This window comes from Siniperca chuatsi, linkage group LG22 (assembly GCF_020085105.1).
Source record: "Siniperca chuatsi isolate FFG_IHB_CAS linkage group LG22, ASM2008510v1, whole genome shotgun sequence".
In the NCBI taxonomy this organism is placed as follows: Eukaryota; Metazoa; Chordata; class Actinopteri; order Centrarchiformes; family Sinipercidae; genus Siniperca; species Siniperca chuatsi.
This window is the reverse complement of record NC_058063.1, coordinates 22,105,983-22,133,656: the sequence shown is the minus strand read 5'-3', so window position 1 is coordinate 22,133,656 and position 27,674 is coordinate 22,105,983. Positions and strand designations below refer to the sequence as shown.

The 27,674-nt window shown below is 39.6% G+C and overlaps 3 protein-coding genes across 4 annotated transcripts; all 3 read right to left on the bottom strand.

The window, feature by feature from the left end:
* Positions 1-154: 154 nt before the first annotated feature.
* On the bottom strand, positions 155-10,599 carry LOC122870147 (L-amino-acid oxidase-like). Of its 2 annotated transcripts, XM_044184010.1 has the most exons (8): positions 10,226-10,599; positions 9,789-9,848; positions 8,790-9,013; positions 4,189-4,301; positions 3,372-3,573; positions 2,766-2,834; positions 2,041-2,177; positions 155-1,343 (listed from the first exon to the last, which is right to left on the bottom strand). In XM_044184010.1, exons 2-8 carry the CDS (start codon positions 9,817-9,819, stop codon positions 542-544), a joined length of 1,578 nt encoding a protein of 525 aa, XP_044039945.1. In that variant the 5' UTR covers positions 9,820-9,848; positions 10,226-10,599; the 3' UTR covers positions 155-541. The 2 variants fall into 2 exon arrangements, with proteins under 2 accessions (XP_044039945.1, XP_044039946.1); XM_044184011.1 differs by lacking the exons at positions 3,372-3,573; positions 4,189-4,301 and having other exon boundaries at positions 10,226-10,408.
* Positions 10,600-11,372: 773 nt separating this feature from the next.
* Positions 11,373-18,199, bottom strand: LOC122870204 (low affinity immunoglobulin gamma Fc region receptor II-like). Its single transcript, XM_044184193.1, has 10 exons — positions 18,112-18,199; positions 17,781-17,825; positions 17,205-17,471; positions 16,877-17,119; positions 16,368-16,484; positions 15,585-15,641; positions 14,993-15,067; positions 12,886-12,981; positions 12,656-12,753; positions 11,373-11,883 (listed from the first exon to the last, which is right to left on the bottom strand). Exons 1-10 carry the CDS (start codon positions 18,140-18,142, stop codon positions 11,872-11,874), a joined length of 1,041 nt encoding a protein of 346 aa, XP_044040128.1. The 5' UTR covers positions 18,143-18,199; the 3' UTR covers positions 11,373-11,871.
* Positions 18,200-22,188: 3,989 nt separating this feature from the next.
* On the bottom strand, positions 22,189-26,637 carry LOC122870706 (low affinity immunoglobulin gamma Fc region receptor II-like). Its single transcript, XM_044185067.1, has 8 exons — positions 26,589-26,637; positions 25,803-26,066; positions 24,924-25,169; positions 24,661-24,798; positions 24,482-24,544; positions 23,822-23,896; positions 23,055-23,152; positions 22,189-22,729 (listed from the first exon to the last, which is right to left on the bottom strand). Exons 1-7 carry the CDS (start codon positions 26,635-26,637, stop codon positions 23,055-23,057), a joined length of 933 nt encoding a protein of 310 aa, XP_044041002.1. The 3' UTR covers positions 22,189-22,729.
* Between the last annotated feature and the right edge of the window lie 1,037 nt (positions 26,638-27,674).

Sequence of the window (27,674 nt, the reverse complement as noted above, 5' to 3'; positions counted from 1 at the left end):
GTTGTAATTTTATTCAATTCAATGGAGCTTTATTGGCATGGGAAACAGACGCTTACACTGCCAAAGCAGGTGTGAAATAAAAACACGTACATCAACAGAATAATTGTGCTATTAAAATATATATACAGATAAGTAAAATAAATAAGTGTAGACGTGCAGTTTTTTAGTTTTATTTCTGTGAGGTAAGGTAGGAGTCGAAGGTCACAGCCACAAAATTCTGAGAGATGTGACAAACAAACATACCTGGGGGACCAAGACCAAGGCAAGAAGAAAATATTTTTATAAATTAACTTTCACTTTACAGCAAGCAGGTACTGGGTTCTAATCCACCGGCTGGTTGGGCCCTTTTGGGCTCCGGTGTCCTCCTACAGTCTAAAGACGTACATGTTAGGTTAAATGCTGACTCTATTATTGTTATTGATTATATTGTACAATACAAACAGGTTTTATTGATTAATATTGTATGAAAGTGGCATTCAAAATATAATTAATTTATATTAATACCATAATATTCAGTTGCTTAGACTCAATTCTTCGGACCCTAGAGCTCATCTCGTGCTGGACATTTAGCTGAATCTTTGAGTACTGCTTTGTTAATGTTGTTAGCAGCCCTGATTGCAGACTTCATAGATGTCTCGATCCAAGCGTGAGGGAAGGCTGTGTGTTCACCAGCAAAGTGCACCCTGCCTTCCTTTCTGAAGAGCTCCTTAGCGTACTCTAAATGTTGGTAGGGTGTGAAGAGCGCGAAGGCGCCCAAGCTGTAAGGATCCGCGCTCCACCTCTTCACCACCACACCTGTGCAGAGCGACCAGACTTGCTCGCCATGGATCTTCGCCAAATCTCTCAGAGCCAGCTCTTTCAAGTCTTCGTCGCTTGCACCTTGGAAGAGGAGGGAGTCGTCAGACCAGGTGTAGGAAGCCAGGAGTACGCCGATGGTCTTATTTGTTGGGAAACTGTGGCTGGGGTAGTAGATGAAACGACAGGGCAGGTCTGTGATGCTCTTTCCTCCTCGGATGCCGTCCCTCTCCCAGAACTTCTTGCTGAAGGTGAGGATGATTTTAGTGGAGCTGTCGTAGTGAACTGCCCTCAATGCCTCCATCTTTCTGATGGGCAGAGGTGGATCAAAGTCAATGAAAAGGGCTGCTTTGGCTGTGGTTGTTACCAGGACGACGTCGGCGGGAAGGTCAGTCAAAGAGGACTGTTGGCCTGTCTGATACGATACAACTACACCTTTATGTGATTGGCTGATGCGCTTGACCTTTGAGTTGAGGAGGATGGGGTCATCGAGGACAGTAAGAAAAGCTTTAGGGAGATGGTCCGACCCACCAGTCACTTCATCGTACCTTAAAAACAAAAACAGTCTCATGGAATTGAGCACAAATGTGACAAAATGATAGCTTTGTTTGTATGTATTATGTGATGTCAACACTGTTTGATAATCTATTCAGCAGATTCGACCTACGGACATTTATATTCATTTGGACAAATAGATACTCTTACTGCATGCATTCTTGTAAAGAGAGGTGTGAATTTGCAATATGTCCATATGCTGTGGTTTAGCAAAGATAAGTAAATACTTAGATGATTATGAACTGTTCAGAAGATGCACACTGGCAGATCATTTGTGTCTTTTGAAATTAGGTCTAGGCTGCATCAGAGTCAAGACTGGATGTATATCTGGAAGCCAACTTCTATTATACCACAAAACTAAGACAAGCTAACATTATCTCCATCAGCCACAGTATTTTCTTCATTTACTGGTTTGATGAACCCTCTGCACACTATCTGCCCAGTTCCAGTGAAGTTAGCGACTTGCTGGTGAACACAGTGGAGCAATTAGCATTAAAAGAGCTGGATATTTTCACTGAGGAGTTTGTGATGTTGTTCGAGATTAATACTGGACGTACATTTATTGGGTAACCAGAAATAAAACTCCAAATGAATGCTAATGTTGCTCTGTGCTGGATGTGCAATTAGGCAATTGTTTCTTAACATGTTGGCTATTTTGAATAGTTGACAGTGTGGGATTTAGGGACTCACACGACTCTGTCACTGATGTCAGTCTGATCATAGAGCATCTCAGTCAGCGCTGTGTACATAAGGCTCTGTTCGTTAAGCAGGTCTCCAATCATCCTCAGTGCTTCTGAACTCAGACCTCCCTCCTCTTTCAGATACTCCTGTTAAACAGACAAAGTTCCATGTTGTGCGGTCAGGGTGGCTCAGAAAGAAGGCTTGAAATTCATTAAAACAAAATTGGTTGATAAAATGTATTTCACTAGTCAGGTTTTCAAACATCAAAAATCATATATTTATAGACACTTTTAGCAACCACTTGTTAGCCTTGCTTTCTCTAGACAGATTGCTCAGTTCTAATTGTTTGACAGTTTTTGTAATATTTCACCTCATAGCAAAATATACAAACTTTTTTGTCTTCTCTTATCTAATGTTTTAAATATTTTATATTTGTCTAATGTCTTTTTCAACCCGTTGACTTTTACTTTTAGATGTCACAGTATGTGATTCACCATAATGAAACATTAAAATGCTTGCAGTACAACCTGTTTTTCAAACATAACCTTAAGTTGAACTAACGGTGTATTTCTAAGTTAACCATTAGCTGAAAGTTTCAAATGGAAAACAAATGAAAATGGCACACCCAATTTATGCTATTTACAATGCACTGAAATATCAGTAGTGATTCACACAATTTACTCAACACAGTGTTTTCATTGTACAACATTTCATGAGATCACATTGTGTTTTACCTTCACAGAATAATGGTCATATTTTCTCAGTGCAGCCCTGCAACCATGAGCCTCCACTTCATCTTTCACCTACAAAAAAGACAAGGAAAAAGTCACTTCCATGGATAAAGTCAATAGAATCATCTATTGAGCTGATGGTGTTATCATGAGTATTCAGAAACTGAGCTTTGATATATGTGTTTGATGAACTGAATGTGTATGGCAAGCCTGATACAAAAGCCAAACCAGAGGAAGCTCTTGGGGCCCACAAACAAAACAATTAAGTAAGAAGCCACCGAGCAGCAACGCCAGTTGATCTGTTGAATTCAACATTTTGGTCCAGAGCGAAGTATTGAAATGATCCATTTTTATATAACTCTTCTATGCCGATGATAAACTATTATATAAAAGAGACAAATATATTTTCTTGAATTGTGTTTATTAACTTATTGTCTGATTAGTGACAGAGAGTGCAAGCATCCTGCACCAACTATTTTACAAGGATGTGTGAATTTGTGTAACTTTCTTGTGTGACCAGGAACTTCATGTGAAGTTTCAGAATGGCTAAAGCAACAAGTTCATTGTTTCAGTCAAGGCCCTTTGACTCCTTTCCTTTGCCTTACGTGCCTTCTGCAAAGCTCGCTGCAGCAGCTCATCGGCTGACCTCCCTTTCTCCTCTTCCGACACCATGTACTTCAGGATGTCTGGGTTTGTTTCCACTGCGTATGTCCTCTTCCGCAACCCATTAACAAAGTAAAAGGTGTTGGGATTATCCATGAAGAATTCATTCAGCTTTACCCCCAGCTTTTCAGCAAACCAGTGAACAATGCTGTTGACAGAGGAGGTGATGGTGGCAGAGTTAGCTTGAGACTGTAAGGTCTCTTTACCGTGTGTGAGCCGAGACAGTAAATGAAGAATGATCTCTCTGACACTCAGCAACTACTGTTAATGTGTAAGCAAGAGGCTTAATGGTGGCACATGTAACATCCCTACATCATTTTTGAGATTTTAGTTACATAACAAACAAGACATCGACAACACTGGCAGCCTCCACTGGCTTAAAAAATGAAATGTAAGTACTGCCAAGATATATTTGGAAACAAAACAAAAACTCTAAACAGGAATGCTTTACACTATAGATAATAGACAATTCCACAGTAACAACTGTACAGCCTTTACAATAGCTTAAATAATCATTACAGGGCTTTTGGATTCTATAAAGTTCCATTTTCATCTTCCCTTTAGTATTTTAAATTATTTGGTATTAACCTGGTCTGGATGGTATCCTGGCGAATCAACCCCATAAAAAACTGGAATGTCAATTTGTACACTTTTCATTGTAGCTTCATAAGCAGCCCTTTTACACAATCACGTTAGTCTGAGAAGGTGAAGGGATGCATTCTTATCTGTAAATGCTCATTTTAAATATAATACATTAACTCACCGGTGAAAACTTGGGATCCTCATGGCTCCCAGTTCAGCATACCAGCCCTCTTCTTCATTCCTGTAGGTTTCCACCCGCCCTCCAACACGATCACTAGCCTCTACTATGGTTACCTTGTCAAAACAGATAGATAAAGGGCTTGGCCATAGGTGTCTGATTCCTGATTTGAAAAAAAAGTTACATTTTTGATTTGTGATATTGTATTTACTGTATAGCCTATAGGGAATTACCGTATATTTGTGTTTCATGTCATGGTGGGACATTTTGAACTCAGAAATAGATTTTTTGCAAGCACATAAATAATATTTAGTAGAGAAAATGTCATGCAAAGTATAATTTAAATTAAGCAACAAACATTTCTTCTATGCTAAATACATTTGTTTGCTATTATCCACAGAAGTGCACAGTAATAAACTTTCTCATTCGCTAGCGCAGAAATTAGACACAAATTCTACACTTGTACAGTTATAGACTTATTGTATGTAAAGTGTTTTTCAGTATATTCATAAATATATATTCACAGGGGCATCATGCAAACCAAAATTCTGGGGGGGGCATGGGGGTCCTGCCCCAGAAAAAAAAGAGAAAATAATGACGCAATTTTCTGCGATTTGACATATATATTCAAGACTTGGGGGGATTATTTTAAAACTTCACTGCAGGTTTTGTAGCTCAGTAATCTCCCACTTTATATTAGGGTAAATACTGTATATTTATTTTGAGATTTTCAAGCCAATTATTTGTGTTGTTAAGGTTAGTGAAAATGACACTCACTTATATATATATAAAAAAATTAAAAAAACTTCAGCCTTCACCCTCCGCGGGTGTTCTCATCCTTCGAGCTCGGGTCCTCTACCAGAGGGCTGGGAGCTTAAGGGTTCTGCGCAGTATCTTTGCTGTTCCTAGCACTGTACTTTTCTGGACCAAGATGTCTGGTGTTCTTCCAGGGAGCTGCTGTAGCCACTCCTCCAGTTTGGGGGTCACTGCCCCGAGTGCTCCGATGACCATGGGCACCACTGTCGCCTTCACCTTCCAAGCCTTATCCAGCTCTTCTCTGAGCCCTTGGTATTTCTCTAGTTTTTCATGTTCTTTTTTCCTGATGTTGCCATCACTTGGTATTGCCACGTCAACCACAATGGCTTTCCTCTACTGTTTGTCCACCACCACGATGTCTGGTTGGTTCGCCATTACCATTCTGTCAGTCTGAATCTGGAAGTCCCACAGGATCTTGCTCTGGTGCTCAGGGCCTGCTCCTGGGCAGCCATGATAAGTGCCTCTGTGCTGTCCTTCAATCCGGCCCGCTCTAGCCATTGGTAGGATTTCTTGATATCAGCCACTTCAGTTATGTTCCGGTGGTACATCCCATGTAGGGGTTTGTCCTCCCATGATGGTCCCTCCTCCAGCACCTCTTCCTCTGTTCCCCATTGCCTGAGACATTCACTGAGCACGTCATCTGTTGGGGCCTTATCTTTGATGTACTTGTGGATCAGAATCAGAATCAGAATCAGAAATACTTTATTGATCCCCGTAGGGAAACTCTTTGTTACAGCAGCTCGTCTTTACGTCAGTGCACACAGGAGAAAGTACAAGAAAACGATATGATACACTATAAACACTATAAACAGGTCAGAAATAAATTAAGTATCATGTCAGTATAAGTATAAGATAAACTAAGTGTCGAGTACCAAGTGGGTTTACTGGTTGATGGTGAAGTACAGTATAAAATAAATGTAACTAATTATGTAATAAATAATATTAATAAGCGGAGGTGCATGTACTGTCAATGAGTAATTGAGGTATATAGTATCAGTAGCAATAAATAAGAAAAACCTAACAAGGGAAAACTAATATTGCACGGAAGTAATATTCAGAATATTGCACAATTATTATTAATTATGGCGGAGATGTAATGCTCAATGTCCAGTTTAGTGACCTAGGGTCAAACAGACTAACCCTTAGAGGGAGGAGTTAAATAGTTTCATGGCCACAGGCAGGAATGACTTCCTGTGGCGCTCTGTGGTGCTTTTTGGTGGGATGAGTCTTCCGCTGAAGGTGCTCCTTTGCTTGACCAGCACGTCATGGAGCGGGTGGGAGACACTGTCCAAGATGGCATGTAGTTTGGCCAGCATCCTCCTCTCTGACACCACTGCCAGAGAGTCCAGCTCCACCCCCACAATGTCACTGGCCTTGCGGATCTTGGATGTTTCATCCTGGATAGTGGCTCTCACACTCACTAGTCCACGGCCGCCTTCCTTACGGCTAGCGTACAGTCTCAGGGTGCTGGATTTGGGATGGAATCCTTCATGCATGGTGAGGAGCTTTCATGTCTTAACGTCTGTGGTCTGTATCTCTTCCTTTGGCCACCTTATTATTCCCGCAGGGTATCTGATCACTGGCAGGGCATAGCTGTTTATTGCCTGGGCCTTGTTCTTGTCATTGAGCTGACTTCTTAGGACTTGCCTTACTCGTTGGAGGTATTTGGCAGTTGCTGTTTTCCTTGTTACCTCTTCGAGGTTGCCATTTGCCTGTGGTATTCCAAGGTACTTGTAACCATCCTCAATGTCTGCTATTGTTCCTTCTGGGAGTGAGACCCCTTCTGTGTGGACTACCTTTCCTCTCTTTGTCACCATTCGGCTACACTTCTCAAGCCCGAATGACATCCCAATGTAGATCCTGGTGGTGTGGATCAGTGAGTCGATGTCCCGCTTGCTCTTAGCGTATAGCTTGATGTCATCCATGTAGAGGAGGTGACTGATGGTGGCCCCGTTCCTGAGTCGGTATCCATAGCCAGTCTTGTTGATTATTTGGCTGAGGGGGTTCAGACCTATGCAGAACAGCAGTGGGGACAGAGCATCTCCTTGGTATATGCCACATTTGATGGATACTTGTGCAAGTGGCTTGCCATTGGCCTCAAGGGTGGTTTTCCACAGCCTCATCGAGTTTGCAATGAAATAGGTATATATATATATATATATATAGACTATATCCACAGTGCAAATTAATTTAGAGAACATAGACAATAAAGCCACTGATAAAAGGAACATGCCAACATGGTAATAGCTGCAATTTCACAATGGATAGGAAGCAGCATGAGTACAGATGGGACTGTGCTGCTCCATTGCCAATAAAAGCTCAGACTAAGCAGTAGTAGCATATTTTCCAGCTACTCAGGTTCCTTGAAAGATCCATCATCTTCACAAGCCTAAGTACATAACCTGTAACCACACCTACAGGCACCAATTTAACTAGAGAGAGCGAGGGGGAAGTGTAGGACTTTCATGCCATCTTTTAAAAGGAACCTAACTCTCTCCAAGTTCACTTCCCAATTGCATTTCATTTTCACATGTTTGAAAAAGGGATTTATGCTCTAATAACCACTTCAGCAACACATGTTAAGCTGTAGCCAGGCTCCTCCAGCACTGATGCTCAACAGGGTGCTGTGTGCACGCGTATCTGCTGTTGCAAACCGATTTCATCCTGCAATTTTTGGAAGAAACCAATGACATACGGAAAGAGGGTGTCTGACTTTCTGATGTATGATCTATGACATAATTAGGAGAATACATTTGACTTGTAATATAAAATGATCACTGTGTATTCCCCCGTCCTCCAACACCACCACCAGCCTCTAATATGGTTACCTTGTCAAAACAGATGAATACAAATAGATGAGTGAGGCCAGTCATGCAATGTTTCCAAAGGTAGAAAGTGTACTAAGTAGGTGTCCTATTGCTTTTGCTTTTCCTACTGCTGCTGGTACTACAACTAGTCTTAAAACAGGTACTAACTACTTCTAAAATGAGTATTGCTTATACTACTACTGCTAATATTTGCTAATATCAATGCTACTGCTAATGCTACTACTACTATTGATGCTGTGACTAGTACTACTACTAGATCTAATAATACTGCTGTTGCAACTACTGTTGGTACTACTTGTACTACCACTGCTACTACTGCTACTATTCGACTAAACTCCTGCTACTCCTGCTACTGCTGCTGGTACTACTAATACAGCTTTTACTATGACAAATAGGCTACTACTAATATTGCTACTGAGTACATCTATTCTTGCTGCTACTATTCTAACTATTCTTACTAGTACTAGTACTGCTACCTATACTACTTTTACTACTACTACTACTAAAATGAATTACCTATAATTTGTTTTCAAAAAACTTAGATGTTCCTTATTTAAAAAGGAATATGTGCTCTGAACAGACCATCGGGGGCCCCAAAGGCCCCCAGTTAGTTAGTTGTAATTCGATTAATTTCAAATGTGTTTGATGATGTGCACCACTGATAAATAATATGAAATGAATGGCAGGGGGCTTAAAAGGTGCATTTTTACCTGATGAGGCTCTTTATTATACAGGGCCCCTGTGTAAAAATCTAGTTATTACAAATGATCACAAACTAATGTGGTTACAGGCGTTGGGGAGAGCTGAATAAGGGCCCTGCAGCTAATTGATCCCCTCTGGGCTCCCTATGGGTTCATTCACTGGCCCCTAGCTCCAAATCTTTGATAGCACAGAAAATGTTCTATGTTGTGTAGTGGTTTTTCTAATAAAATGTATAGCACATCAGCCTGTTGCATGTACCTTGTGTCCTGCGTCGTGCAGTAACTTGGCAGCCGTCAGCCCAGCCATGCCAGCTCCGACAATAACAACATGATGAGACGTGTTAATGTGTGGGAGGCCGGTCTTCACGGTCTGCAGCAGCACATGGTAGTCTTTGTCCTCCAGACAATCAGCTAGATGTTCCTTCATGCTGACAGCAGCAGCATGGCTGGGGTACAGTGTGAGCAGCAGCACGCTGACTGCAACTGGAAACACACACAGAGAAACACACTCCAGCAGGGCACTTCTGTCGAAATATTTTTAAACTTTATTGTTTCTGGGAAATCTGACTTAGTGTAGTTGCTTTTTTTTCTTGAAGCACAGTTGCTAAAGTGGGGAAGTCTTACAGAGTTTATAGAGCCGAAATCTGGTTGAGCCACTAGATGTGAGACACTTAACTGTACTTGACCTTGACTGCATCACATTTACAGACGCCAGCCAATAAAGTTTCTGTTCTGACATTTATAGGCAGGAATTTCTTTGGTCAAGTCTAATTCTCCTAGACATTGTGTCAGATACATTCCTGTAAAGTTCAGCAAAAAATGTGACCTCTTCTCGTTTCATCATACAGCAATGAAAGCCAGACAGTACCAGCGTAAACCTTGCGCTGAAAAAGCAGAACTAGAACTTTCTTAAGAGGGTCTGAATCGCTGACAGGGAACAAATCAAAGCTCTGAAGAGAGGAAATGGGCACTTTCAACACATATTCTCTTATATATGCTCTCAGATAGCACTCTGATTCATTCATAAGGACACCCAAAATCTCAGTGGGAGTTGCTTAGTAAAAGTAGCGTCCCGCTCTTGGCCTGTGCAGCCCTTTGGGACTAAATACCTCGGCCCATTTACTGCAAACCAGATCAGATCGACAGTTTCAATAAAAGTGTTGACATGATCATGAAACAAAGGGTTTCAAAGAGAGTTAATGTTTAAAAAATTAATTAAAATCTGTCTTCAGTAATTATTTTGCTAGATAATACTCACATAATTTCCATTTTGCCTCACGCAGATCCATCTCAGTTACTAAGTGTGTCTTCTTTCCCTCTTTGGTGACATGAAGAGGAGGAAGACGAAGAGAAAAATACAGTATAGACGTGTGTGTTTCAACCCCGTAAGTCCTGACAAAACTCTCTCAGTTGTCTCTCGGATTTTACACATTCTGTAAATTTCTTTAAATTTACACATTTTTGCTGTTAAATTTTTTGGATTTTAAATATATATTTTTTCTTTTAACTTAATTGTTTATGTTGCTATTTGCACCTACTCTTTGGTAACATTATGACATTTAGTCATATTTTTATTCGTGTTCTATTTTTATTTGTTCATTAATTCATATATAAAGTTTTTTCTGCTTATACATTCAAAAGTGAAATTTGAATGACAGTCTAAGAAAAATATTAAATAAAATGGCATATTCTTACCCTTTGAGGAGCTTAAATGTCTAAATCTGCTGTTAGTGTGTTCGTGGCCTCTTATATACTTTCATTTTCTGCCGGCATTTTATCTCATCTGACTGGCTTGACTGCAAACGGCATCACTTCCTCTTTTTTTAAATCAGGGTTTGGTTCTGGTATGCATTATTCATCAAAACCTCAGAATCAGGTGATCAAGAACAGCCGGTCAGGTCTTATGATCAGAAAAAACTACAACTTAACATCATCAACAAGGCTGTGTGTCATCTCTCATGGGAACCCTGCTTCAAACGAACTGAAAGGAGAAAATAAACAAAGCATGATTTCATCTTGGATTTTCTAACCACATGCTTGTCATTCACTCCGTGTCAAATTTCCAGTGTTTGCGAAATGAAGGTGTGTCACCTCTAATGCTTCTGAGAAACGCTTTCACTTTGGCCAGCATGTGTTTTGGTGTTCACACAGCAGTTTTAAAGGGTGGTCTTTAGGTAAATGGCACAGCACAGAAAAAATAGAAAGAAACAAATAAACTCAGACAGCATGTTCCCAGCTTGCTATCGTGTTAACCATAAGTTCGCAAGCTATAGAGTTGTGAAGTGGGATGCGCCTCTGGTCCTGGACGTAAAAGTCCCATACATAACAAATTCAACAACTATGGTGCTCTGTTTTATTCACAAATTTAATGAAGACACGCCAATGAATTTCACCGTGCCACTTTTTTTCAACTGCCCAGCTTCACTCATTAAAATGTCTAAATTAATCATCTCCTAATCATGGCACACACTGCTTAAACCCCTCATTCATTAATGCAAGAACAGACTCTGTTAAAGCAGGATCTGTCAGCATGGTCAACATTACAACGACCTTGAGAAAAAATGTTTTGTATCACAGAATAAACACAAATATGCACTTTGACGGGTAGAACCCGACCTTCATACACTGTGATAGCAGTTACATTTACTCCTCGTCTTCTCATAAGTGACTTTTATGATGTGCTTTTACGAGACATGTACCGTATCATACCACACACTCAGTGCTGCTGCTTCACCACCATCAAGTTAGCAGTTGACCACAGTGAGTGTATTTATAGGCTGCAGCAGCTCCACTCCTGTGAACTGTTTTCACACGTGTGAACAGACAAAGCAGACACAACAAGTTGGTTTAACTGTTAGACTATAATAAACTGATAGACACAGATGCTTTAGTACTGAAGAGCTCAGATGAAGGCTGCATGACGAATTGGTCCATTTTAAAATGCATTAAACTCCACAGGTACTCACAACAAATACTTAAATGTGAATACACACACTGTTTACTGTTCTCATAAATGTACAGACAGTTGCACTATCTGAATGCACACAAGCTGTACCACTTTTATCAACATGTTCATCAAAGTAATGACATAACACCACTCATCTGAGGTAAATTCGTTCTTCCACATTATTTGTACAGACATTACTATGTATTTGTAATACAGTAAACAGATATGGGGCTGAAAGAGTGCAAACCTTTTCCCAGATATAGCTTGTTCAATCACAATCACAATACTTAGTAACTGGGTTACTTCCTGTTTGCACTCATAATGTGGTTGCTTATTCCGGTACACTGAGTGAAACTGCGAGCATGTCTTTTAAAGCGCCTCCCTCAGTCAGCTGTCACTCAGCAACCTGTAAGACACATAGGATGTACAGAACAAAATATAAATAATCTAAAATACAAAGAAAGTATGTCAAGGTGGAGAAAAACACAGAATGCATTGCAGATATTTTAAGTTACAAACGGCCTGTTTTTTTGTTTGCCTCAAGACTTTGTCATAAAACAAATGGGCATTACTTCTTTCTGTAAGTATGATTGGGTGACTGATGAATTTTTAAAATCGTTTTAAAATCCTAAGTCATGGTTACATTTAGATGACATCTAGAAATACTGACTTCATACGACAATTCCCAAACTGGTCTGAAACATTGTTGATATGAAACACTAGTCTTCTCATTTTGAAAAGCACAAGAATCAAAGTTGTGACAAACGTGTGGGGAATTGCTGTTGGAATTGCTGTTCTGGTGAATCAAACATCAATGCAGTATTCAAGTCATATCAACGTTATTCTATAGCATTCACAAGCTCCAACATATCCCCTTGACGTTTGTAACACGAAAGTGCCTGGAAACCAAACAAACATGGCCGCCTTGTGTCAGCCAAAGTTTATTTAATATGATTAAACCCTAATTCATATCTAGTGTAAAGTGTATTGTCAATGCACAGTACTTTTTAACCCTCACATGGCCAATTTTGCAATCATATAACCACTGAGTTCACCAATGACATGAACATCAATATAGGAATAATATAGATTCCTATATTAATGTCGTTAATGTAGGAATCTTTCCATCCCATATGACGTGAATGCAGCATTAAAGCCAGTATTGCCCTCAGTCTTACCTTCTGGATTATAGAGTAGAAGGAATCCTCTGTTAAAGGTGGGTTGGTACCTGCTGAGGGAACTGACATCGCTGCGATGCTCGATACTCTTGACTCAGCTTTGAAAACAGATGGAATTATGTCAGTGCGTTGTCAAAATATACTTTATTACAAAACTGGTGGTGTCTCTGATGTTGGTTAATCCCAACATCAGTTACCATTCAAATGGCTTTTTAGTCAATGAGTCTCACCCAGTTGTGTCAGACTGTCAACCGGGCCCACGGTGTAGTAAAGCGGTCTAGATGACAGCTCATCCTCATCTGACGGAGAGAGATTGTGTCCTTCAGCTGATAAAGATAAAGATATCATCAGTGATGATGCTCTGGATCATTGTAAGTTTGAGTTGGAATATCTGTTTGTTCCCTTGAATGCTATCAGGACTAGTTTGACATTTTGGGAAATGTGCCTACTCACTTTAAGCGTGGTTTGTTTTGGAGCAGTGAGAGCAGAGAGCACAGCTTATTGACAGTTTTATTGATCACTGAGATAGCATTGACTTTGAATGCAGTTGGTTCAATGTAAAAAAATAAAATAAAATAAAAAAATGCAGTGGAAGGTGTGGCTGGCAGGCAGTGATCCTGTTAGCACAAAAAACACAAGCAACAAAGTAACTGGAATGCTAACACAGAAATACCACATGGCTTGAAAACAATGAGCTGGGGATGAGTGGAAGGAAACAGCAGGGTTGATATATTGCAGTGTTTGATTAGTGGAAAGACAGGAGCCCGTGGAGAGAGGGAGCGCCACGTCCATAACACGTCCACAACACGTCCACAACACAGAGAGAAACAGACAGACAAAGACAACAGAGAAGCTCTAAGGTCACGGCACAGGCCGTAGCAAGCTTAGCTTTCTACACTTCTCTGGGCGGTAGCTTCAGTGTAGAGAAGCTTCATTTCATGTAGAGTAACTGGCAGCTTAGCTCACTACAATTTCCAAGAAGCTTGCACAACACTGTGACTATGTTTTACGTGACTGCAATATCACTTATGGGTGTGTTATGGCTTTGAATCATGGGCTTATGAAGTATAATGTCAATATTTTCAAACCTTAAACATCCCCAAGTTTGAGCAAAAAAAGAGTATGAGAACAGTATGCAAGGGAAATTAGTAATCCTTTTAAAGTTCAAGAAAACTAGAATTACCGCCCCACAGTTGTTTGCCTCCGCCAAACAGTCAAGTTCCAGTTTACATCCATGTCCGCCCAGACTCATATAATCTATGTAGTGAATACTTGGAAAGAGTTGAATAAAAAGGTATAAAGTGTGTTTTTTGGCTAAATGGAAGTTATCACTACATTGATGATACATAGTATGATTTCAGTGAATATACTTTGTTGAACTGATTAATGAAGGATTGTCATAGATGTATTGGCCAATCAGGTACACATGTACGTGCACATGTGCAGTCATGTGATAGTGATGACGCTCGAAATTCAGAATGAGGCAGAAGTCAAAGGCAGAGTGGACGTGATGGAGGAAAGCCCGTACTGTGCTAGTTATTGTTTCCTCGTTGTGTCGTCGCAGTCAACATGTGTGTGTGAATTCATTCTTAAATTATGGCTAAAAGCCTATTTAGAGGTCACAGTGACCTTTGACCTTTGAGTCAGAAGTGTCACCTATTCAGTGTCCGACCAGCTGTGAAATACCATCACAACCTCCCCTTCTGTTCCTGAGTTATGGTGTTGAATAATGGCCAATGTCCAGGACATGATGTCACAGTGACGTGATATGATGTCACACAGTCACAGTGAAGTTGACCTTTGGGGTAAAAAGTGTAATCACTTATATATCTGTGTGAAATTTTGTCATAATTACCACATCGATTCTTGAGTTATGGCTACAAAGGTGTTTGTCAAGGTCATTTTGATTTCACAGTGACCTTTGACCACCAAATTCTAATCAGTTCATGCTCGTGTCCAAGTGGACGTTTGTGCCACATTTGAAGAAATTCCTTCCGGGCGTTCCTGAGATATCGCATTCACAAGAATGGGACGGACGGACAACCCAAAAATGGAATGATACAGAAACTTTAACTTTGAATTGAATGCATGTCTCAAGTTATATTACAAAGGTAACCTTTTTGTGCTGTATGAAGCCAACTCATAACCTCCACTCTACATACATTTCTGACAGGCCCTTCAGCTTTGTTTTCTCTGTGGTTTTATTCTGTGGTTTGAGTCCAGGAAGCTCAAATTGTCACCTGCATCTAACAAACGCTTGCTGTGGTCTGTACTTGACATGAGGTAGTAATGCACGTTAAGTAAAACTAAAGAAAAGATAACTGTCAGGCGAAGTACCTTTCTTCTTCCTGCTTTTTGTCACAACAGCATACATCGCTTTGTCTGCATCAGCTGCCCTGTACACTGCAGAGGCTGAACAAAAAACTGTATTTCAGTTCACATAGCAGATACTATAGACAAAGACAGACAGACAAATCTTTGTGATTTTCTTTTTCTTTACACAAGTAAGGAATCTGTCTCACTAATAAATCTTTGAATAAACATCATTGGAGCAATCAAACAGGAAATCATGATGCCTTTTGGCAAAATTGTTGCTTGTTTTAAAATGAACAATAGGACAGGGTCCTCCCATTTCACACCACAAATGACAGTCACCAACCTGATGATTAAATCAGACAGGAAGTTTTCGATTTAGGCTTTTCAATCTCACTTTGTAGTTCAAGAGGTCCCTGATATGATGATTTGATTTTATACTTGATTTTATATTTGTTCATTTTAATTTGCTCCCTTGTGTAAAGCACGTTGTAACCTGGGCTTTTAAAAGTGCTGTATAAACAAAGATCCTAATAACGGAGGGCAGGGCAATCATCTTACTTTACATTCCTGCGTAGGATGCCAAATATATGCTGATACATGTTTGTGTTCTCACCTGTTTGATCCTCAGCGGAGCCTGATCCAGGTGTTAGTGTGGACAGGTAGAGCACTACTGCAGTACGGAAGAATAACAGCATCAGTAGAAAACCAGGAACAGAAGCTAAAAGTATTTAAAACATGATACAACAAATATAGCATCTTCCTGGTGGACACTCGTTGTGCTTTATCTTGTGACAGCAAATATTACATTGCATGGATTCATTTATAAAGGGGTAGAAAAAAAATCAGAACACATTTTTGTGAACAGTAGGCACTGTTCACGTTTTGTTTGCCAAAATGTCCTGCTGGGTTACAGTAACAATCCCCCTACTGTGCCAAACTGTAACCAAAATACCAAACATTTGCATGCCCATTATAAACACGTCTTAGCTGGTTGAGATTTGTGTTGCATGCTTTACATCCTTAGGCTTTGACAACACTGATTTCTGTTGGTTTTTGCCCCAAACCTTATTAGTGAAACGTTCATTATCTTGCTTTGAGACCACATTGTTGTTGATTAACTCCTTCAGTCCTTGATAGGTTGACCAAGCCACAACCAATTTTCAGTAGTAGAGTAAAAGCACTTAAGTTGCAGAGATTCCAAGAAGGGGAGGTGCACTTTTGTGGTGTGTTGTAAAAACATAGTGTGGAATAAACAGATGCACAACTGGGTTGTCGGGTTGAATAAAAAGGCTAACTGGCCTTCATAACAATATAAAATACAAGAGACTGCCACTCAAACTGCATCAACACAAAATACAGCATTCTCTAGCGCCAAAGTTGTGAAATGTATCCGTACCTCTGTGCCAGTAACCTTTGTTAAGGTGAAGTAGTCCCACCACCAACAGCAGAACCAGCATTAAAACAGTGACAATGATCCATGGGGTAGGATAGGAGGCGGTGGTCTTATTAGGACCTTCAGAGAAAGAATTGTAACTTAGATTGTGCTGTTACTTTACGAGACATGAAATGGTTGAAAGTAAATTTTGAAAGTCTAAACTATGATTTAAAAAGATTGAAAACTGAAAGTATTAAGAGAATGATTAAACCTAAGATTTCAATGTCCATTATGACTTGTTCATACTCATGTAATGAGTATCAGTGTTACAAAACTTCAAATAAAAGCTTCTAAAAAGATCGTGTTCAATGCACTTGTTTCAGATACTTCAATCAGCCATTGAAGCTTCGCACGCTGGGAATCTGACAATAGTTTAACAGCGGAATCAACAAACAGATTCAACAAGTGCTTCAAGTCATTTATAGCACATGTATGTATGCATTTTATTTTGAAACACTGATATGTCTCACCTCTGACAGCCAACCAGCTCTCTGGTGATTCTCCATCTCCAGAGATGTTACACTTGTAAAATCCTTCATCAGACTTGGAAACATTGTGGATGGTCATCTCTCCTGTAGAGCTGCTCCTGATGAGGTAGCCATCTTTAAAGAAATCAGCAGAGAGGTTGGAGGCCATCTTGTTTCTGCAGCGCAGAGTCACAGCTTCCTCATCCATCACAGGAAGGACAGGACTCTCCAGGATCACAGAACCAGCTGATCAACATGGGTTTAATATTTATTTCACATTGAACTCATGATGAATTTATGACAAAACCTTGTTGTCTTAATGCAAACATACCAGTGACAGTGATGTTGATGCTGTTGCTTCTCTTCCCCTCTCCTGTCTCACACCAGTACTCTCCACTTTCGTCTGGATAAACATTACTAATGGTGCAGGAAGACTTACTTGTCACCGCACTTGTAGCTCTACATGAGGGTACTTCAACTGTGAAGTTATGTACAGTTTTCCATTCAGTTGAGACACTGAACCCCTCACAAATGAGCGTTACTTGGTCATATTCAAAGAACTGCAGTCTGTCTGGGACTACACGAAGAGACACTGAATCTGAAACAAAGAAAAATAAACAGATTTGTTCTCAAATCCCGTATAAAATAGTGGAATATAGTTTGAAAATAATAGAACCAATTTAAACCCAGTAAATGTATCTACATGAAAAATGATGAAGGTAATGTTATTCCTGTTAAACAAACATTCATTTGTTTCTATTATTCATAAAGGGTCAGTTACCTAAAATCTCAACAGAAGATATTTTGCTGCTTCCTTCTTTTCTTTAAAACTCTTTCCAAAAAATAATGTATCCTTCAAAATTTTGAATCATTTATTACTAGAAATGTGCAACTAACTGGTACTTACCAAGTTTCTGTGCACGTGCACACAACAGGAATAACACATTCATCACTGGAGAGAAAAAGGAAAAGAGCAAAACATCACAGAGACACGTTTATAGCATCTACATGAGTTATCGATTCCTACAGCTACTCTTGAAGGTAAGCGTGTTGTCTGTTAAATCTTATAACTGATACAGAAAAGTACAAAACCACACATTTTTGCACACAGAGGTTTCTCTACATGAAACCTGTGAAACATCACAGAATTTTTCTAACAGCCTTATTAACTTCAAATGACAACTTTATCATTTTGTTTTTATCACTGTCAAGGAAATGGAGACAGTCTCAGTACTCACACAGTCTGATGCAGAGAGCTGTGACCTCCATGTTGTCTTGCTGCTGAATGTCTGAACATCAGACTGAAGTGTAATGGAGGTGAGAACGGGTCTCTTCCTGTGTGGCTTATTTATGCTGATGATGCAACGCTAATTTTGCGCTTTAGATTAAAATATGTGTCTTGCAGAAAGAGCTGCTGTCGTGGTAGAAATAGCCTCAGTGGTCAATTTAAATATCAGTGGGTGAAGCCAAAAAACAAGGCAGACTTACAAGGAGCAGGAAGGACCTCTGGTCAAAATATAGATGAAAATATACTTTTAAATGACTACAACTACTTTTTCTAGGTGTCAGCGAGGCTTAAACAAGACTAACAGCCATGCTAGCAGCTCTGTGAGGCTGTATTTTGGCACAGCGGTGCTTTGAGCTAAATGTTCATTTCTGAATGCTAATATGCTCACAACGACAATGCTAACATGCTGATGTTTAGCAGGTATAATGTTTACCATGTTCATCATCTTAGTTTAGCATGTTAGCATGCTAACACATGCTATTTATCACTAAACCCAAAGTACAGCAGAGGCTGATGGGAATGTCGGAATGTTTTAGTTGTCGAGATCTTTCAATAAAAAACAAAAACGTCAACCTCATGGTGCTATTAGAGGAAATGTAAGAGTGTGCGTTTAGAAACCGTGAATATATGTACACAATTTTGTGTCAATCCATCTAGTAGACGTTAAGATATTTCTGTAATGGCTCAGAAAATCAGCAAGCTTGAACCCAAAAGCACGACTCACAGGCAGACAGGTTAAGATAAAAGTCCACATTTACTTGAATCAATAAACAGGCTGAGGTCAAAACTAAGAAGGCAGTCAGAACAGACAAACTTATCCAGAAAGGAGTTAGGCAGAGAATCACCAATCCATCGATCAAGCAGTGGGTCGGTCAGGCAGGCAGAACAAAGGCTGGAAAGCTAGGGCAATCTGGCAAAGACAGAATGGAAATGGGCCGGTATATACTGTATACTGCAAGACTAATTAGGGAAATGGGGAACAGGAGAGCAGTTGGGCGTGGATGGTCAAGTGATGGGACTGGCAGGGAAAGGTTTACTGCAGGGCAGGAGGAAGTGGCTGGATCTGAAATGACAGGAGAGTTTGTATGGCAGGGAAAACAGAGCAGCCAACAAGATGAATACTGGGAGCTGGCAGGAGTCACTGTTTCACTGAATAAGTGAAAGATGTGACCTGCTGGTGGAGCTAAAGTCACCAGAGGTTCACCAAAGTCATTGAATTCATCCTCTGGGAAACATGAAAGTTTGGCAATTCATCCAGTAGTTGTTGAGATATTTTACTGAATAAGTGAAAGATGTGACCTGCTGGTGGAGCTAGAGAAAAAGTCAGCGGATCACCAAAGTCCTTATAGTTTATCCTCTGGGGACCTTCAATATCTGTAACAAATTTCATGGCAATCCATCTAATCATTGTCAAGACATTTCCCTCTGAACCACAAATGTCAACCTCATGGTGGCACTAGAGGGAAAGTCAGGGGGTCTCCAAAGTCTTAAGGATTCATCCTCTGGGAACTATGAATGTCTGTACAAAATTTCAAGGCAATTCATCCAGGAGTTGTTGAGATATTTCAGTCTGGACCAAAGTGATGGACCGACATTGCCAACCCTGGAGCCATGCTGCTAGCACGGCTAAAAATTACACCAAGGCCAGTGAAAATTCTTGATTCTGATTGGCTGGCAGGTGCAGATTAACTCTTCGTAACCAAACAGTATAACCTCACACCTTGCAGTTCTCAAAGAATGTGACAGGAAATATAGGAGTTTTGGAATAAGGTTAGTTGCTGTGATGCTGGTACAGTGACCTGAGTCCTGAGGGACAGCTGCAGGGGGGACGAGAGAGAACCGAGGACATAAGACCAAAAACTGGACCGAAAACAAAGAGGAGAGGAGTATCAGTAAGAGTGAGAGAGGGAAAGAGCGGTAGAGAGCTGATGTGTTTGTGTCTGGAACAGAGGGAGGGGGAGAGAGAGAGCAGCTATAATATAATGTACATCTGTCCAGAACTGAAGTTGTTTTGCTGCTACTTGTTTTATTTTCATTGACAGATGACTTAAAGATTGTGGTGATAGTTGAAGTTTCCATAAATACATGTAGACAAACTGGGAAAATACATTATCAGAATCATGATTTCCTCTTTTCTTTCTTTTTAGCTCTCTCTCGCTCTCTCTCTCTCTCTCTCTCTCTCACACACACACACACACAAACACACACACACACATATTCGAGTGCTGCCCCCTGCAGTACATAATTCACAGTATATGAAAAACATTTTTTCCCAGACAGAAATTTTATAGCATATATATTTCAATAAAAAAATCATAATAAAACATACATGTGGCTGATATTGGACTTTTATTGGCATTAAAGTAATAAATAATGTTATAAAAGTGTCCTCTTCTATCCAAATATGGTCATGATACAATTATTAATTGTTTAAATTTCTTTCTTTAAGTCGTAGAAAATACAAGCAGAAAGTGAGACTTGATGCTCTGAGGTGCATTTTAATGCAGATCATTACATGACACATTTCACATGTGTGTCCACACACAGGTGTAGAGATGCTGCAGTTACCATGCGGAGGGTTTGTCAGAGTGATAGTCAAAGCGGATTATTAAATGTAGAAACACTTATGTCTCTGTCTGCTGGACCTACAGAGACCGTCAGAGGTCCTGATGACCTCTGGCTGTCAGCAGCAGACTGACTGTGGAGAAGAGACATGGCAACAGCTTCACCTGTAGAGTCCAACAGCAGAACATCAACCAGGCCAGAGAGACACACATCCATGTTCCAGGTTTAAAAATGGTTTATGACTCATTAATGTCATCACTTTGTTAGTTACAGACAGTTGGGTCTAGTTACACATCTGTTATGTTTTTTAATATTTCAGCTGATCTGTTTATGGTCCAGTCTCGTTCTGCTGTTCTGCATCACCATCTGCTCAGCGGTGTGCTTCATGTCTGCTCTGCCCGTCCCTCAGGGCGTGTTTGCATGTACATTTTACTGCCAGTCTTTATTTGTGGCATTTTAAAACATTCAAGGTGGTGCTCACTGATCACCACCCAGTTCTGCTCACAGCAAAGGAACATAGTTAAATACAAGGTTTAGGTTTTTATTGCACTTCAAAATGCTGTAGTCTACATTTATATTTAAATTCCACTATTTAAACATATGCACTATTTAAGACTAGTCCCAAGTATTAGGTATCTATTTTTAGCTATCCACTTTATCCTTAAAGGCGGTGTACAAAAATATTTAGTGAGGCATATTTATAAAAGTTCATCAACAAAATGGAGCCTCAAGGGGGCATCGCAGAGCTATCAAAGATCCTGAATGAGTGGTGGTTTTCTTTAAAGGAGCAGCTCACCTCAACTTTACTCATGAAAGCCACTTTTCATGGACTTTACTCGGCCTGTGAAAACAGTTGTATAACGTTGCTTGTGGCTGTGGAGCTTCGTCAAGTCTGAGAAAATAACCCGGATGATGTCACCAGGCTTAATATTAGGTTGGGCTCGAGACTTCAAATTTCTTGACAAATTGGGAGCGTGGAGTGTGAAAGACCTGGGCATGTAACAGGCAAGACGGCCTAATGAAAGATGCTGTTGAGTTGCACCATGGGAAATGTAGGATCCTGCATTTTTTAAACTGGACACATTCTACAGGGACTAGCAGTCGGATATCTCAGCCTCTGTTGCTTTGATTTCGACCATTACTTTTTCTTCTGTGAGTCTCACATCTTTATGGAAGTGTAAAACTACATTGCCGGAGTTTCCCTTTAACAGTTTCTGTGCTGTGAGAATTTTCATGTTAACCTGTTTAGAGGGTAAAAAGAATATATTGTAATTTTTAGATAACAAACTCAAAATCCAAATACTGCCCTTGGATGTAAAAGGTCTTATGAAGTGTGACATTTTGTTTGTGTGCCATCATACAGGTTAGTAGCTTGTGTATTCTAATTATATCAATGGTTCAATACGTTCATGTGAAGTTATTATCAGCAGTCTCACAGCTGCTTCAGGTCTGACTGACGTAAAATCAGCATGTTGGCAGTTGACCACAGTGAGTCTATTTAAAAGCTGCAGCAGCTCCATTCTTCTAAACAGCGTCTTCAGACGTGTGAACAGGCAGAGCAGACAGAGCAAGGCGGGTTAACTGTCACACTCCAATAAACCGCTCACTCTTAAAAACAGACCCTGAAGCTGCGAGACAGCTGACCTCAGATGAAGGTTTTTAAAAACAGCCACACAGCTGTACAGTCAGTCCGGCTCATCTCAAAATCGCTCATTTTATACACTCTCATCATGAATCCACATATTATGTCTTTTTTTCCCAAGTGCCTGTTTTATTTTTTATTACGAGTACAACACTCCAACTAATGTTATCAAAAGTATAACCTCTGAAGACAGAAGTCCTCATATATAACATAATACATAAGATACATAATACAAACATATAAAATGTTTTACTCAAACAGACACAGTAAACAGATGCTTTTCTCTCTGTGAACCTGCCACATAACAAAGTAAAGCTTTAAACTGTCGCTGCTTCAGTCAGAAGTCTCTGCTCTCGGTGACCTGGAAGACACACAGGATCGACAAAAATTATAACGTTTAAAAACAAAAGCTGCAAAATATGTCAATAGACTATATCAGTGCACATCAATGCACTGTGTTTAAACACTTGTGTCAGTCTTGTAATTGTTGTTGTAATTGTGCATTTTTCTCTTCCTGATATTTTAGTTAGTGTGAAATGTGATGCTAATGCTGCTAATAATCTTGTGAGGTGAGTTCTTGGAATTACTATTGGTCGACTAGGGGCCACAAGAGACGCTGTAAACGGGGTAATATGACAGATTTGGAGGAGGTGAGCAGTGGAGACCAGCATCACTGTGATTCTTACCTAATCGATTGTATAGTAGAGGCAGTATTCATCTGTTGTACCAGCTGAGGGAGTGTCGTTGGCCGGCGTCGCCGTGCAGCTGGATACTCCTGCTTCTGCTTTGGAAACAAGTGAAATGCCTCAGCTTGTTGGCAGGCACATTCTTTCATTTATTCTTTTATCTAATTTTATAACTCAGCGGATGCAACATTAGTTTCACTATAGAAAAGATGAGTAAAATGAGACGAGTATAAATTGGCCTTTCTTGACTGTGAACTGAGGGGGGAAACTCCATTTTGAGCCATAAAAATCTGCATGAACTCAAAGAGAAAATGCTAATTTAAATTGAGGATTTAAATTGAGGTGTAGACCCAGAGTGTCGGAAGGAGAGGAGCTGTATGGTAAAATAAATGAAAGGGTTCTTGATAGTGTCATCTTGAAACAAATTCAAAAGATGCATTGTTGTGCATATGTGTCATGGAGCCCCCCCCCCCCATCAGAGGGAGTTCAGCCGTATCTTTTTCTGGCTGTGCTTTTCTTGCGTGGTTTGTGTATTATAAGATGCCTGTAGCTATGTCTCTAGGTCACGATACAAACACACACACAACCACATTAAATATGCAAGACTGACCTTTGAAAATATTGGACTAGGTTTAGTCCAACCTGTTTAGTTCAACTGCAGGGGGTGAACTCATCAAATAAGTAATTTATCTTTTCACTTTTGAGCAGTTTCAGGCAAATCAAAAGAGTTTCCATGCAGCATTCTGTGTCTGTATAAAGTAAATTACCTGTACAGCTCGTTTTGGCTTTGATGCAAGAATACACGGCCCTTTGTGGATGATCTACACCGGTCAGTCCAGACACTGAAAGAAACACACAAAACAGGAAAAACAAGCTGTTATTGTGTACAATAGATACATCAGTCAGAGAGGTATTTATACAAGTGAAAATAAACATAATATGCTAATACAATAAGATTTGTATTTGCTCACAATACAGATCAGCTTATTTCAAGAATTTCCTTTAATCAAGTGACACCTTGAGCCTTATTTTAAGTTGCAAATGAAACATAGGTGAACATAATAAAATCATTATGTACTTTACAAAAAGTAAACGTTTAAGAATAGTTTTTTTAATGTAATATCTTGGCTTAATAAGGGTATTGATCAACATAATTGGCTCAATATGACTTTATCAGCTGGGAGTCAAGTTTCTGGCTCATCTTCTGATTAAAACCAAACACACAATTAAACTCTCCGGCCAGAGGAATTTAAAGAGGTTATCGATCTTGCTGTAGTATATATGTATCGCCACTAGGGGTTAGGTAGAGGTCATCAGGTTAGTGTCATGGATGACACCATGGTAATTATCTTCCTCTAGTGTCTCACCTAAGATTTCTTCCATAATGACAAGAATTTACCAATACACACATGCTTTGTGTTCTTCACCTGTTTCTGCGTCACCTGAGTGTGATCCTGGCATTGACGTCTTCGAGGAAATGCAGGCCAACACTGGAGTACAGAAAAGAAAACCTGTATAATAATGGCATCGATAGGAAAACTGGAAAGCAATCATAACGGTTCTCAGTAAAACATACTTTGTATATTTCATTTACTCAAGTTTTTACCTCTGTGTATTCCACAAAGACTTAGTCCCACCAGCAGCAACGCCAGAGCCACCAACAATATGGCCACAGAGATCCTGAGGATAAGGAGATTAGGGGAATGATGGTGGGGAGGACGTGTCTCTCCAGGTGTTTGGAAGACTATTAAAGAAAGAGCTTTATGATTTCATTTTGTGGTCCCTCTGCAGCAAAAGTGTTTTGATTTCAGACATTTAAAAATAGTGTATTGATATGGTGTATCAATCAGGGGATTTGTTGAGTCTCACCTCTAACAGGCAGCCAGCTCTCTGCTGACTCTCCACCACCAACGATGATACACTTATAGAGTCCTTCATCCGACTTAGAAACATCGTGGATGGTCATGTTTCCTTTACTGCCAGTCTGTGTTGGGAGGCCATCTTTATAGAAATCAGCCACATGAACAGAGGAGGTCATCCTGTTTCTGCAGCTCAGAGTCACATCGTCTCCCTCCATCACAGGAAGAGCAGGACTCTCCAGGATCACAGAGCCAGCTGAACAACAAGGGTTTTAAAAATGATTAGATGTAACATAATTGTTTGTACATCATTTTTGCTGTCATGTGGAACAGAACAAGGAAAAAAGGTTCTGAATTTACATTTGAAGAAACACTGAAATTGCTGTCAGTATATTTTGTATCTGTGCAGTTATACAATACATCTATAGTAGGTCAATTGCAGTTGTAGTACAAAAACATGTTTCCATTATTACCATCTGTTGAGGAGCACTATATTGTGCTAATGCATTAATTTATAAGTATAAGTCATTGCTTGAGAAAATAATCTTGACACATTATTATTATTATCATTGCATTTGAATCATACAGAATAATTAACTTAAAGGTCGGTTGATTATTGCCCACTAGGGGGACCAACATAAAGTTTGCCTCATTGTTCTTACGGAAGAAATGCTTATTTTCACATACAACATGATCATTCATTTAGAGTCGTGTTTTTGTCCACCTGATGAATTAAAGTTCAGTATTCACTTTCTTATATCTCTCTTTTGGTCCCCACCAACTACCATCACATTACTCAGTCATTTCATTGATGGTTTGAATTTTCTGTTTGTTTGTTTTTTCAAAACTGGTATTTCTTTAGTTTTAAATGTAACAATGCTTAACATACCAGTAACACTGACGTTGACAGAGTTGCTTCTCTCTGCTCCGTTAGCTTCACACCAGTATTCTCCACTGTCTGCTTCAAAGGCATTTTTAATTACACAGGGTCCCGTTGATGTCTCCCAGTCAGGACCACATATTGTTTTGACTCCCATGATCCTCCTCATCACTCTCCACTTGGTGAAATTAGCAAATCCCTCACAATCAAAAAAGATGGAGTCATACTCAAAGAGCTGGAGCCTGTTTGGAACAACACGAAGAAAAGCTGCATCTGAGAATAAGACAGAGAAAGTGATTATGTGTTTTTTGTAAGTGTTCTTTGATAACAGTGAGCACTTCTTCTTTGTGAACAGACTTCAAGCAGACTTAAATTAAAAGCATAAAAAGCATAAAGAGACGACGCTCTCTGGTATAATTTCTGAAATATAATCTTTCAACACACTTGAAGCTGTAGAAAAGTAGAATTTAATCTATAGGCACAATATGTGGGTCTGGATAGATTCAGATAAGTCAGGTATACATGTATAGTATACTTCTATTGTGTTCAAGGGTTTACACAAAGGCTTATCAACCTTTGTCAGTCCATGAGCCCATTTTCAAATCTCCTAACCCCAATAGTTAGAGACTTGTTAACTTTCCATGTGATTTGAATATGACACCTGTATTCTACTTTCAGTGACACTGATGCAGCTGAGCTTGAAGGTTCATTCATAGATGCACCTGTCAGTGAATAAAGTGACTGCACATGAGCAGTTAGATTAACCTGATATGGAAATAATTAACTGCTACTTACCAGCTTTCTCAGCACAGTAACAGTGCTGATCTTCCGCAAGCAGAAGCATCAATACATTTATTACTGTGGATACAAAGGAAAAGAGCTGTGTATCAGAATTAGCGGAGATGCTTTAATTTCAGAAATACTCAGAATCAGAAATACTTTATTGATCCCCGTAGGGAAACTCTTTGCATATAATAAAACATTCTGATTTATATTTTTAATTATTAGAGATTTAGAGACAGTTTCCGTACTCACACAGTCGGATGCAGAGAGCTGTAACCTCCATGTTGTCTTGCTGCTGAATGTCTAAACATCAGACCTAATGACAGATAAATTTAATGTAGGTGAGAACCTCCTCTTCCTGTGCAGCTTATTTTTGGTGACTGAAACATTGCTGCTCTGAGAAAGGTCTTATTGGTTGAGTTTTAAGTAGCACCAGCGAATCACAGGTTTTTTAGAGCATACCAAGCCTGCAAACACAAATGTGCGAACAAATTAACTTACTGTAACAAATAACTAAAAATATAATAATAATAGTAATAATCAAAAAGCAATTTATTTTTCATCAGTGGCAATGCCATTCATGATGCCCGAAAGTCAACAGCATGCTAACTAATTTAGCTGAATAACTCATTAAGTTGTCTAAACTTACTGAGTAAGTTGAAGCCCCTTAAGGCAATTTTGTGATTTGTGATATTGGGCTGGTTAGCCAGACTAAGGCCCTGTTCAGACATGTACAGTGGTGTGCAAAAGTGTTTGCCCCCTTCCTGATTTCTTATTTTTTATGCATGTTTGTCACACTTAAATGTTTCAGATCATCAAACAAATATTAGTCAAAGATAACACAAGTAAAAACAAAATGCAGTTTTTAAATGAAGGATGGTATTATTAAGGGAAAACTAAATTCAAACCTACATGGCCCTGTGTGAAAAAGTGATTGCCCCACCTGTTTAAACATAACTTAATTGTGGTTTATCACACCTGAGTTCAATTTCTCTAGCCACACCCAGGCCTGATTACTGCCACACCTGTAATCAAGAAATCAATTAAATAGGACCTGCCTGACAAAGTGAAGTAGACCAAAAGATCTTCAAAAGCTAG

Bases quoted from the DNA above. Each gene is read 5' to 3' on its own strand.
- LOC122870147 (XM_044184010.1), bottom strand. From the start codon at position 9,819: ATGGATCTGCGTGAGGCAAAATGGAAATTAT. The intron at 4,302-8,789 runs GTACATGCAACA...TGTTTTGACAAG, and splicing joins TGCACGACGCAGGACACAAG to GTAACCATAGTAGAGGCTAG. The intron at 3,574-4,188 runs GTGAGTTAATGT...CTCTGTCAACAG, and splicing joins AGGATCCCAAGTTTTCACCG to CATTGTTCACTGGTTTGCTG.
- LOC122870204 (XM_044184193.1), bottom strand. From the start codon at position 18,142: ATGGAGGTCACAGCTCTCTGCATCAGACTGT. The intron at 15,068-15,584 runs GTGAGAACACAA...TTTTTTGTTCAG, and splicing joins CTCCGCTGAGGATCAAACAG to CCTCTGCAGTGTACAGGGCA. The intron at 12,982-14,992 runs GTACTTCGCCTG...TATCTTTATCAG, and splicing joins AAAAAGCAGGAAGAAGAAAG to CTGAAGGACACAATCTCTCT.
- LOC122870706 (XM_044185067.1), bottom strand. From the start codon at position 26,637: ATGCTTCTGCTTGCGGAAGATCAGCACTGTTACTGTGCTGAGAAAGCT. The intron at 25,170-25,802 runs GTATGTTAAGCA...CTTGTTGTTCAG, and splicing joins TGTCAACGTCAGTGTTACTG to CTGGCTCTGTGATCCTGGAG. The intron at 23,897-24,481 runs GTGAAGAACACA...TGTTTCTTTCAG, and splicing joins CTCAGGTGACGCAGAAACAG to TGTCTGGACTGACCGGTGTA.